The 13179-nt window shown below is 44.1% G+C and overlaps 1 protein-coding gene across 13 annotated transcripts in view; it reads left to right on the top strand.

Annotated features, from left to right (window-relative positions):
* LOC100711676 (microtubule-associated protein 4) overlaps positions 1 to 7343 on the top strand; it is a 111024-nt gene extending 103681 nt beyond the window's left edge. For 11 of the 13 annotated variants that reach the window (XM_025910428.1, XM_025910432.1, XM_025910434.1 and 8 more), the window contains one exon: positions 3041 to 7343. In XM_025910428.1, the coding sequence (XP_025766213.1) occupies positions 3041 to 3337 (297 nt within the window). In that variant the 3' untranslated portion in view covers positions 3338 to 7343. The other 2 variants (XM_019362967.2, XM_019362966.2) reach the window with 2 other exon arrangements.
* Positions 7344 to 13179: the final 5836 nt, after the last annotated feature.

Here is a 13179-nt window from a genome sequence, read left to right on the forward strand (position 1 = left end):
TTAAAAAAGACCAAATCTGCTGCTTCAGGATTGTGTTGGTTTCCTTTGTTTTGGCTTCACTCTCACAGATGTAGGATCATTTCATCAGAAGAATAATCAGAATAAAACAATAATTTATGAAAAAATCCCATCCTGTCTCACCGTATCGCCCTCGTACCCTGACCTCTGTCTGAAGGACACTGTTGGGAATTCAGTTCCTTCCGGTCTGCATGTTAGTATTTCAAAATGTGTCACATCGTGGGATTACTCGTGTATAAGGGCAAAAAAAGAAGACTCTGGCTTTTTACGTTGGTCTTGTTCCGCCTCTGTGTTGGTAATGACATGTAAGGTGCTGGGATGCCCTCACACATCAGCCTCGAACCCTCGTCCCTGCAGCCAGCTTCCTTTCTCCTGACGTTCCGGTTGTGAACCCGTCTGGATGCTGGATGCTTTCCCAGCACATTCAGGGAGACAGAAAGCAGCCGTGACAGATATAGGCCCCATTTTTGGGTTTTGGATTCTTTAATAAAAACTGAAAACATTCAAAACGTTCATGTTACATAAAAGAATGGATATAAATCGACCAGTTCATCTAATGATAATGATGTCACCGTTCCCCTCAGCCTATGGCAGCCTGTCTGTGTTTCATGGTCACCACATGGTCACTTCTTCATCCTCATTCACTAGTTTGCTTGCCCAGCGATCGTGATCATCGTGATCAGTGCTACAAATAGAACAAACATCAAAATAACAGAGCCTGTTTTTAGAACTGATTTGCACAGTTTTGTAAAATGTATCTTTATTTTGGAAGGAATGAAAGGATACAGTATCCCCTTTTTTCATTCTGTGTCACCATCTACATCTGCAGAATCCAGATTTATGCACAACCTGAACCTTTTCTCCTTTTAAACGACGGCGCGAGACGTGTTCTGCATTTTCCTTATTGTTGCCCATGTTTAGTGTCTATTCCTGCTCTGTGTGATGTGCTCCTTCATTACAATGAACACACACACACACACACACACACACACACACTGGACTTTAACTATTGTAGCTGAATATCACTCAAATACTCACAGCAGCACTGGTGACAATGGTTCCCAGCAGACATATCTTTGGATTTACTTCACATGTTTTAAACTCCACATTAACCAGCTCTTTTGTATAGGATCCAACAGACAGTCTCACTGTTTCCTGGCTCATTTCTACAGTTCTCAGTGATTGCCAATAAACTGCACAGCTGTTCAGGCCTCTTTGGTTCATTCTGACAGGTTTTGATTTTTGCTTTTGGAGAAATTGTTACAGTGACATTAAATTTGTCCAAGATAGAATAATATTCAATTCAGTTCAGTTTTTATTATATAGCTCCAAATCAGCAGTCAGCAACAGTCTGCTCATGGATCCAAACTGGGAGCAGAGAGGAAAGCTGAGCGCTCTGCCTCCCATTGGACTTTAAAACGTGTAGGAACCACGACTAAGGCCGCAGTGTGAGAGTGAAATGCTCTGTTGGGCTGATACGGTGCTGTGAGGTCTTTAAGACCTTTAACCTTATTATTAAAGAAGTTGTGTGTGAGGAGAAAGATTTTAAAGTTGATTCTGGATTTAAATGGGAGAAGCTAATGTTGGCACCGTAGAGACGTGTCCTTCACATTACATCAGCTTTGTTACCTGATGAGTTTGACTTTCAGTTATATTTCTATCATTGCATTCATTGGGCATGCTCAGATGTTATTTGTAATATTGTATTCTTAAGTTTATGTTTTTATGGTTTTTGTATTTCCATCTCTTCCACTATGAAAGCTCTGAATTCCCAACCAAAGGGAAAAGGATCCACTTTCCATTACGGATCCAGTAGCTTTACCTCAGAGTGCAGCACTGGGGAACAGGTGGAACAAGGATTTTGCCAAGGTCATTCATAAAGCTGTTTGCACACATTAACACGCCTCAGGACACTGCAGTAGAGTTCCCACTGACAGTCTGACCATCAGGGATATTTTCAGGTTCATAACCTGGTGAATCTTTGGGGACGAGCACACTTCTGGTTCCACTCGTGAACTGATTCCCTTTTGGACGCTTCATCTGAAAATAGGTGAGCTGCTGGGGAGACCCAGTTCTGATCACCAGCGATGATCCTTCACAGAAGATGCTAACCTGCACAAGTCTGAGGACTATTTTACAGAATATCCTGGCAAAATCTTTCATTTTCACCTGTTTTTAAGTCGTAAGACAGCAATGTAGGTCAGACTTAGAAAGTGGATCACTAACATGTAGTTTTTCTCGCTGAACCTTTCAGAGCTTCCATACCTCACCTCAGTCTGGCTCCACATCCTTCTAGCTGCATTAATCAAATTCTTGTCATCCAAAAATGTCTGAATAAATGACTCAAAACTGCTGTTTGAAGAACTTTATGTTGCTGTTCATAATAATAATTTTAATAATAATTAAAACTTATAGTTTCTCAGCCATGATGATAGAGATTTGGAGCCAGGTTGTTCCATCCCCACCAATTGACACATCCTGCTATGTGTTTCTAGGCTGAGGGGGCACAGGAGACAACAGAGGGGAGTGGGGACCCCCTGAGTGGCAGCCCTGCCCCGGCCCCAGGCTCCGAGCCAGGGCAGGCTGGGGGCCCCGCTGCCCTGAAGAATGGGCTGAAGGACGGGGCTCCCTGTCATAGTGAGGGCCTCCAGGAGCCCCAGGCTCTGGACTCACACATCCCAGAGACAAGTAAGTGTGTGTGGGTGTGTGTCAGTTTGCTGTGTGGGTGGGATCCCCACACAGTAAACCAGGAGGAGGCAGGAAAGGTTTGGATCTAAGTCCTGCTGAGCCGAGTGTCTCTGATTGTTGTTATGCTGTCTGCAGTCCAAAGCTCCTGATCACATCACCATCTTTTATCTTACAGGCATCTAATTCTGCTGTCCCTCTGCCCTCCTCATTTCAACTCCCCCCCTCAACGTCACCGCCTCCCCCTCTCCCACCTTGTCCTTCCTGTTTTTCTTCTTTGTTCTCTCCCCCTCTCCCTACCTTTCCTCCCCTCCTCCCCCCAACGTTTCTGCTTTAGATTGAGTCTTTCAAGCTCAACTTCCGCGAGAATGCTCGCTCTCGCACGGACCACGGCGCTGACATCGTCACCTGGCTAGCCCCACAGGACAACAACAGTAACAGACCCCACCCACACGGTTCCTCTTATTCCCTACACACCAACCACCACCAACAACAGCAACAACACCAACCCACAACTCGTAGTGTCTCTCTCATCGAGTCGCTGGCTTCGGTCGGCTGCATCAGCTCCCCTCCGCCCCCTCCTCGCTGCAGCTCCAGGTGGAGGTCCAGGGGGTCGACCGCTGCAGCTCCTTAAAGGGATCGTGACCTTTGTGACCCCTCTTGATATCTCTAACCTGCTATTGCTACATTTTGACCCATCGAGTAGTCCCATTATGCTTTTTCTCTCACACTGATTGTGCGCCATCACCCTCGCCCTGCTAGATTTGGCTGAGTGACTGTGGAGACTGTGCTTGGGCCTGGTGAGAAGCGAAGGGGAAACGAGGGCACATAAGGTTTTCTCACATTCTGGCTTTTTGCTTGGATCCTCTTCACCCCACAGCCTGGTGACAGACTGTGCTCTGCATCACCCCTCCCACAGTATCGTCCACACCCACAGGCGTCAGCAGCAAATCACTTCACTCATCTACTAAACAGCATGGAAACCCTGCAGAATCACCGCTGGCTTCTCTTTCCTTTGTGACTCTAGGGGCTGTTTGTTACCTGTTACCTGCTTACTCTCTGCTTCAGTGACATCATAGTAACTCATCTCACCGTCTCCTCCTCTCTCTCTTCAGCACCACTTACCATAAACGCGCTGACAAACAAAATAAAGCTAGACAACACGTAGGCTGTTTAACTCTTTATTCTCTGTGTTTGTGATGATGTGTTTGAGTGACACAAATCGTGTAAAAATGAGCTTTGGTGTTCTGCTCATTTTATTTCTTGCATTTTTCTTTTTTTCTTTCCTTCTTCATTGATTTTAAAACAAAGTTGTATTTATTTATTGTATGTGTCTTCCTGCATAAGCAATACAACGGGTGGTCGTTTTTTTTGTCTGATCAGAAAATCTTGGAAACACGCACAGGTTTTTCTAAACCAAGACACACAGTGATGAAAGCGATTCAGAGGGAGAGAGGAAGTTGAAAAAGCAGGCGTGGCTAGAAGCGTGAAAAGGGTTGTTTTTTTATTAATGGCAAAATTACAAGAAGCCTGTAACCTGAACGTTTCTGAAACGTAATAGAGGAAGATGAAGTTCAGTGTGCAGCCCAAATGTAGATGAGGAAATATGAAATATGTCTGAAGTCGAAGGAGCTGTGTGTATCGTATGTGCCTCCTGTCATTTTAAAGTACAGCGAATGAGGCTGACCCAGGCTCAGACCTAAAACTGCTCAGAGGAAGTGAAAGGAAATGCCAGGAGAAACCTGGTGCTGCTGTTAAAAGGAAATCCTGTAAGTGACCCTTTCCTGATAGTGCTTCTTGTCCCATTCAGGTGTTTCTATGAGGATCATGGTAGCATGTTGTTTGGCATTTGGCTAAAGCTTCAGCTGACACTCCAACAGTGTGTCCTCCTGTTGGAACAGCAGCGGGGGACGATGTGGTTTATCCTCTTCTATTGTAGCAATGTAATCAAATGTTGCCTTTGTAATGCATGGCCAGATAATATGACTCCAGGTTAAAGGCTGACGTCCATTATGAACGTGTTGTGGTTTGGTCAATTTATGTGTCGAGCTTAGCCGATTTATTTTTTAAAGGAAAAGAGAGGAAGAACCAGTTTGTAGTCTTTGTTTCCCCTTTTTAAAATCATGATTGAATTTCACAGCCGACCACAGATTTGAATGCACCAACTCCGTGGCTCAAACACACACAGGTCGGCCATTATCAGGATTCAAAGAGGGTTTCTTTTGTTTGGTTGTTTGCTCTTTTTTGGCTTTGTCAAACTGATTCTGTCAGCAGTCATTACAGTAATATAACAAGGGCTGGGTATCATCTGAAACTGATACCATACATCGAACTGACTGGCAAATGAAAATATGATAGATCAAAACATTATCTCATAAAGTTAGAATGGGGAACGTGTTAGCAAACGTAGTACGTCTAACTTCAATAACAGAACAGCATTTTCTTTTTATCTCCGTCTCAACCAACTCTTTAGCTGCTACATGCTACAGTTAACAGCTAGCTTTTTTCACCAGTCAGCTGCTAACTGTACTTGCCTCCCATCTGGTGCTTTTTTTTTTTTAAACTGCAAACAGCTGCCTGCTGTTGTGTCTGAAAACAGGGTTTATGAGAGTGAAGTAAAACAGCAAAGTTCCAAATTATAAAACCAAAACAATGCGTTGAAAGAAGCTAACAAGCTTCTGGTAGCTAGCAGTAGCTACCATGTTTGAAAATGTTACCTCACTAGCATGAGAGGTTTGTTTGTAATTTTCTGTTGATATCACAATAAGAAATAGTACTGTTAATCCTTTTGGCCACAATAATCCTGTAAAGAGCTAATGTTGTGATGCCCGAGGTGAAACTCATCTTGTAACTGCCAAAATGTTTGAGGTATACCCGACAGTTTTCTGAAGAACAGTACGTTTGAACTACTCACACAGCTGTTTCCAGTCTCTGTGTTTGCAAAGTCAGTGTTTTTGTCAAATGTAGCAAAATTCCCAAAAAGCAAAATGCAAATTCAGCTTCATTAGGTTCTTCCTAGCAATAGCATCCAACTACAGAAACACAGAGGTTTTCAGTGCAAGCTGACACTAAAATCAGTGATTTGTAGAAAAGCTCTGATGACATTAATTAGCACCTTAAAGCTTGAGTGTATCAGCGAGGGTTGACTGTTATGGAGTGGAAATAATGAGGAATAAGTGATCCTTCATTCTGAGTGAGCTTTTGCACGGCGACATAAACAGAGCAGTAGTGTGAATGCCCATGCCCTCTCTCTTCTTCTTCAGCTGTTAATTGATTTAGTCATTGCTAATTTTTAACAGAAGTACGGGGACGGGAAGTCAACCAGTGTCTTTGGAATTGTCTTTGGGAATATTTCATATGCAGATGGTGGCGCGTTAATAAAAGCTGTCATCAAGCAGTTGAATTGCTTTGTTTGCGCTGCTGTCTTCTAGCAAAAAGCTTCCTTGTGCCTGTCCCAACTTACTCTAGCTTTGCTTTTCTCCCAGAGTTTCTACTTACCACTACACGGGTGTACAGATGTGCTCTGTAGTCCTCTTCATGGCCCCTAAAATATAAGAAGTAAACAAAGTAGATACCAAGAAGGGTTGGTTGGTGGGGAGTTTTCCAAGTACCCTTAAGGAAGCATCATAACTATTATGGCTGTTATTCTGATTATAAGAACTGCAAAAATAAAAAGGTCTCCCTGTTTTTATTGAAATGGGCCACCTAAGTAAAGAATGTCTTTTGAGATATAAGTGCAGTAAAGATATAACATATGCGCTCCTGCAGCTCTGTGGGGATCGTGCTCATCTGATTGGAGGGTGTAAAATATCAAATTTGTCACAGCCGCTTTTACAGCCTGCATCTCGCCCAGAATTGAGACCCCCAATGCAGCACTTCTTCAAGTCTTTCAAATATTATAGCAGATGATTTTACTTGGAGTTGTGGCAGCAGCTCGATTTAGAAACATTGAACAGGAAACGTATATATGCTTAATTATTTAATTAACTGCAGCCTTTTTAACAAAATGTATAGTGCACGCACATGTATGTCTGCACACTATGAAATAAGCCCAGTCCTAAGAGATGAGAAACATTTCTGTAAGGATACAGTGACCTCTGCAGGTTCATATAATAAAGGAATAAAGCTAAATGGGAATGAAGCTAATACACCTGAATCACAGGCCACTGCATAACAGTGGGCACAGAGGTCCACATACAGGCCTGTCATTTGGACATTCTGCATATCAAAGCCTCCGTTATGGCACTCAGAGGGCAGAGACCCCAAAACTTTCTTATTTGAGGCAGAGAAAATGAACCGTAGCTAACATTTTGGCTTATCTAATAAAAGCTCCTCTGAAATCTGTCCAAGGAGCCTCGTAGTGCTTGATCGAACGCTGCCACACTCACACTCGACATGCAAGTGTAACACTAGCTAACGAACACCTACTGTACCTGCAGAGCATGCTGAAAAACTATGGGATGTGTTAGGTAGACTTACTCTGTCATTTGAAGAACCTCCTTGTTTTTGTTTTGTTTTTTGCGTGTGTGTGTTTGTTTTTCATAATTTGAATTTTATTTTTCGGTTTGGAAAAAAATTTATTGTGATTACTTGTTAATTAGTGATGTGATAATTAAACAAATAAATTGGACTAAAACTCACATTTGATTTGATGTGTTTTGTGTGTGTTGTGTGTTATTTCTGTGTATTTTATTCCTCTCGAGCAGGTACGCCGAAATTAAAACTCCAGAATATGAAGAAAGTTTAAAACATGAGAAACATCGAGCCCATTAAAGCCATTAAATAAAAGTATGTTGCTAGTGTGAATTGTAGGCTTTGTGTGAAATGCTAAACGAAACAACTGGACCTTGTTGTGTGGTTGTACCAGGACAGGTAAGCAGACAGCTCATTTTTCTAGTAAAGTAATGAAGATCAATCTGTCACTGGATGGGAAAAGCCAGATCGATGAGAGACGCCTACTTATCCACACTGGAGAGAAGCCACACTGATGTCAGCGATGTGGGAAAAGTTTCAAACACACAAAGTATTCTAAGATGCACCTGCCTGTCCCCACAGGAGAGAGCCCATACCAGCGCTTCCACAGTACTGTGGAAACAGTCCATTGACTCGAGCACATAAATCAGACATTTGTAGCGATCTCCACGAGTAATTATACACCGCTTTAGGAGAGATCGTTGTTGTCGGTCGAGTTCAGCATTCGAAGATTCAAAGCGTTTATTGTCACGTGTACAAAGAAAGCATTTCTCTGTACAATGAAATTCTTTCTCTGCTGTCCACACACAGATGCTGGTTACTATGAACAAATAGATAAAATACAAATAGCATGAATAAATAAAATTGAAGTGTTAAACAGATTTATGTGCAAAGAGCTATGAGCTTAATATGCTGGTTTGATATGTGAGATGACCTGATGTGCAAAAATTATTACTGTTAAAATCGGTCAGCTGTTCCAGCGTCTGATGGCAGTGGGGAAGAAGGAGCTGTTGAGTCTGGATGTTCTGGATTTCACACGTCTGAACCTTCGTCTCGAGGGCAGAAGAGTGAACAGTCCGTGTTGGGGGTGTGTGGGGTCTTGGAGGATGGGAATGAGAATGAGAATCTAGCCTGCTCTGTGGCATGAAATGCCTTCGAAATGTTCAATGGCTTCTTGCAACAGTGCGTGTGTGTGTGTTGTTCTGTGTATCAGCATGAGCACTTTTTAGCAAAGCATTCTTCATTGCGTCAGCATGTGTGTGTGTGTGTGATGCAAAAACACACACAGACACACACAGACAGCCTGAAGCGTGTCCCGGGGTCCCGCCCCCCTCCCCTCAGTCTGCTGCTGGTCATCGCGTTGTCCACCTTGGGTCTGGTCTCGGTTAGGGCACTTCTTGTGCCAGCGTCAGTGCCGGCCGCAGGTGAAACATGCATCTTGGCAGTTTGGCTTTTGACCTCGAGTGCCCCTTCTGCCGCCGCCACACCCTTTCCCTCTGTCACTCGATCCTCCACGCTGGTGTGTTACGGTCTTGTACATTGTTAAATGCAGCATTATGCAGGTCGGTGCTCTGTTTCTCCTCTTTTCTGCCTTTCTTTTCATCCAGGGCATGATGGGCGTGGAGTCGCAGCTCTGCCAAGCGAGGCTCCTCTTGTCCTCCCACTTACGAGCATTTCACTTCAGCTGCTACGTCAGGCCTCAACCCACGGAAAACATGGCCACGCAGATGCTGTTCATACGTGGAAGCAGAGAAGCCTGTCATGTCATCATACGGTGGATGAAATCGTCCACAGACTCACCTTTATTTTGTTTGCAGGCTTGAACTTTAGACACCAGGAGGGCCACCGCATCACGATAGTTCAGGTTTGTCGTCCTCAGTGCAGGGCCAGGCAAGTGTGGTGATATTGTCCTCAGGTCACATGGCTTTAGTTTGCCTGCCACTGAGCGTCTTGTTTCTTGGCCTGAAGGGCGATATTCCTGGGAAAAGATGAGAAGCTGCTCCCCAAACTTTGGGGCCTTCTGGCCCTGCCACTTCCACCATTGGCAGCTGCATACTTTTGTTGTCTCTGATGTGTCATTCGCAAGTTTGAACTGCTTCCCCCTCCTCCTCCTCACTGTCATACTCTTCCTCGTGCTGTCAGGCTCATCGTCAGTGAGGGGGAGGTATTCAGGGTCAGCGTCGGGACGAGGATAGGGTGTTTGTTCAGGGTCAGGACGTGGCGTCTGTGATGTCTGTCCTTGTTGTTTCCCTCCTTTTCTCCTTTCTCGATTTACCTTTGCCTCCGTGTGACGTCATGACAATGTCTATTTTTCTCCTGCAGAAATGATAACGTCTGCCTGGCTCTTCTCTCTTGCTCTCTCTGCCCCCCTCGTTGGGTGCTGTCAGGCTTTTTCACTGCCTGCGACTGAGGATCCCCACCCGTGCAGGGAGAGGAGGCCCTGGGTTTAATGCCCTCCGTCTCCACTGGGTGAGGTTCCTCACCTGTAGTTCCGCCAGCACTTTCAGGTTGAACTGGTGGGTTCGGCAGCTGCAGCGGTGGGTCAGGAAGCGGGGACAAGGGAGGGCAGGAGTCCAGCCTCAGCCTCGGCTTTCACGGCCTGCAGTGCAGCCTGTAGCGGGGCATAAAGAGAAGAACAGATAGGGGTGGGCAAGCAGGGAGCTAGTGCGCTGTGTTACAGGGAGGCGGGAGGTGCACCAACACGGGCCGTGTGTCAGCGCTCTCCTTCTTTCTCACTTTCAAGTTTTTCTTTAGGCAGTTCTTTTAAAGCTGCTTTCTTTAATCTTCTCACTGCCTCCTCTATCCACATTTTCAGACACCTTTTTCATCTTTTACTCTGTGTAAATCTGCAGTTTTAACTTTTCCTTTTTTCCACACCTTTTCTTCCTCTTTTTGCAGTTGTTCCTCACCCTCTTTAACTGATTAACACTCAAAGATACCTTTTCGGGAAAACCATTTTCTTTCTGCCATTTAGTAACATATTTGTTTCAAATATCTTTTATTAGACGCAAGTATCACAGTTGTTACAGGTTATTAAGACTTATAAGGGCGATCGTGGCTCAAGAGTTGGCAGTTCGTCTTGTAATCAGAAGGTTGCCGGTTCGAGCCCCGGCTCCGTCAGTCTTGGTTGTTGTGTCCTTGGGCAAGACACTTCACCCGTTGCCTACTGATGATGGTCAGAGGGCCCGGTGGCACCAGTGTCCGGCAGCCTCGTCTCTGTCAGTGCGCCCCACGGTGGCTGTGGCTACAATGTAGCTGCCATCACCAGTGTGTGAATGTGTGTGTGGATGAGTGGATGTGTGTCAATGGAAAATTGTACTTAGTAGTCAGTATAATCTTTTAATGATATAAGTTTCCATATATGCTTAGAGGTGTATAATCGATTGTGTAGTGATAGGGTGTGTGATCTTTAGTGGGCTGCAAAGGCTTTGTGTGCATTCCAGAGTGTTCTGGCATTCACACCCACATCCTGGGAGCATGGGAAAAGGGCATACCTTCTCTTATTGTTTTATGATAGGATAAACGTATCTATGTCTGTTTTAAGCTAAGTGCCTTTTGTTTAGATGAACTGTTGGACTTCCAGACCAGCAGGTTTAGGGAAGTCTTTATGGGGTCACACTCTGACCCCACACACACACACACACATACACACGCACCCAATGATGTATAAATAAAGACCAGGGCAGTGGCACGGCGCGAGTCTCAGAGCTCTCACTTCCGTGCGAGTGTTTCTGTCACTGCCCTTGCTGCAAGTAAAAAACTGTGTGTTTCTCCTCTCTGATTCGAAGCTGAAGAAGTGTCTTAGAATACATCTCTTGACATTTGTTTTGGTCCTCCGAGCCGGAGCAGAAACATCAGAACTGTTATCTGTGACTCTGCTCTAGGATCTGGCGGACTGAGTCCTGACGCCGTGGGAAGCCAGCACCGAAGTTTGTGCACAGCCCTTTTAGAATTCGGGTCCGGACCGGTGTTTATAGTCTGGTCCATGGCGGTCGGATTCAGTCTGACAATCCGAACCACCAGTGAGACGTCCGAGGGTGAGAAACACTATTTTGGTATATAAAACCGCCGCAAAGGTTTAATGAAAAGCGTAAAATAGGTTAGAAGTGGCCGCAATTACTTCGTGAAACAAATTAAAATAGGTTAGGATTCACCGTAATGAACCGAATTAGACTTAGGTTTTAGAGGTAGCCGTAATTACTTCGTAACAAATTGTAAAAGCGCGCAAATGTCTATGTGTGTATGTGTCTGGAAGTAAATTGATTTTACAGCACAATACGCTGCTGAACTACTTCTATTTTATTAATAAACAAGCAAAATTAACACCTGATGAGGAATGGTTAGAAAAACAACAAACCGGAGCAGGTAAAATAAGTGCAAATAGGTGGAGAAATCCACGAAAAGCTAAAAACCGCAGCTGGGAAGGGAAATGCAATCCCTCAGCTGTTACCTAGCTGAGAGCTGCCCTGATCAACAACAGCCTGTGCTCCAGACCATTAATTTAACCAGTTGTTAACAGTAATCTGCATTAAGCTTAGGGTTGCTCAAATTTAGTACAATGACATATGAGATGAAGTAAAATAGCCAAATATTTAAACTAATGAAGTGCATAGAGGCACTTGACATGTTTGAAAAACTGTCATCCTATTATGAGCCATGGCTGAGATGTAGAGCACACCTATGAAAACAACTAATATGCTGAACCCTGTGTAAAACAGCTAAAACTACATGATGGAGAAGCTGAACTGAATATGAAAGTGCAAGTCTTTGCCACTGTGGGGCAAAGCACGCAACCACTGTGAGGTTGCGTTGCGGTCTCTTCTGAGCTGATGAGTAAGCTACACATTATCAGATCAGGAGCTGGCTGAGAACTCATCAAAGAGAGAGAAACAAAACTATGATAACTGGAGTGCGCAGCAGTTTTCCTGCATCTTGACTCATGTGTGTAGAGTGTTCATAGCATCAGCATCATGTTCTTGTTTATTTGTTTTGTTGGGTTGAAAAATAATTAAATAAACTTGTGATCATATTTATGGATCACCATGGCACATATCATCAGCCATGTGATTTATTTACGCAGATGAAAAAAGTGAGTGTGAATGTGTCTGACGTCGCAGTGTGTGTGTGCGCTGTGTAAAAGTAATTGTCTCCAATTGTGAGAGCGGTGATTCTGCAGGTCACCAGTTTAAAAAAAAAAAAAAAAGGAGTAAAAAGAGACAAAATCTACATTGTAGATGAAAAATAATCATAGGAAAAAGGTTTTGTGTTTATCAGCCAAGAACAACTACAATCTCATTTTCTGCTTTTAAGAAAGGAGAGTTCTGTGTGTTGGTTAAGCAGTGATGATAATAATAAAAATGTCTTAGTTTTGTCATTTTCAGATGAAAAAGCAGACCTGAATCAATTTTCCACATGCAGCGGTCGGAAGAAAGTTATAGTTTAACATCATTGGAAACGTTCAGGCCAAGTTTCTGGCTAACTTATTTACAGCTCCATGTGTCCCTCATCCTCACAAGTGAGCTCTCACTCCTCCCTGAAGACAAGGAATGCAGTTCCAAAGAGCAATAACATGGGAGATAAAGAGACAGCAGCAAAGTCCTGAGCAAAGAGACCCAGCAAGCAGCAGCAGTGTGGACAAACAGCATCGGAGAAGAAGAGCAAACCCATCATCCTGACTGATTGGATGAATGGCACTGTGTTTCCAGTAAGCTGCAAATTCACTGTGCATCTGAAAAGAACGTTTGAGGAGAACTGAGGAGACTGTTGGAGTTTGACATTTGCCACTTTTGGAGTAAAATGGCAAGAAGAGACAGTGGAACACAGGACAAAGCTGAAGGAGAACTGCCGGCTATTGGACTGTTGAAGTGGGAGAGGACAACAGAGTGAGAGTAGGTGAGAACACAGAGGAGATTGTGGATAACAGACAGGCACCTGAAGGATGAGGGGAGCGTGCCAAGCTCCATCGACAGTGCAGAGAGAGTTCGAGGATGACATCATGATTCT

This window comes from Oreochromis niloticus, linkage group LG9 (assembly GCF_001858045.2).
Source record: "Oreochromis niloticus isolate F11D_XX linkage group LG9, O_niloticus_UMD_NMBU, whole genome shotgun sequence".
Taxonomy (NCBI): domain Eukaryota; kingdom Metazoa; phylum Chordata; class Actinopteri; order Cichliformes; family Cichlidae; genus Oreochromis; species Oreochromis niloticus.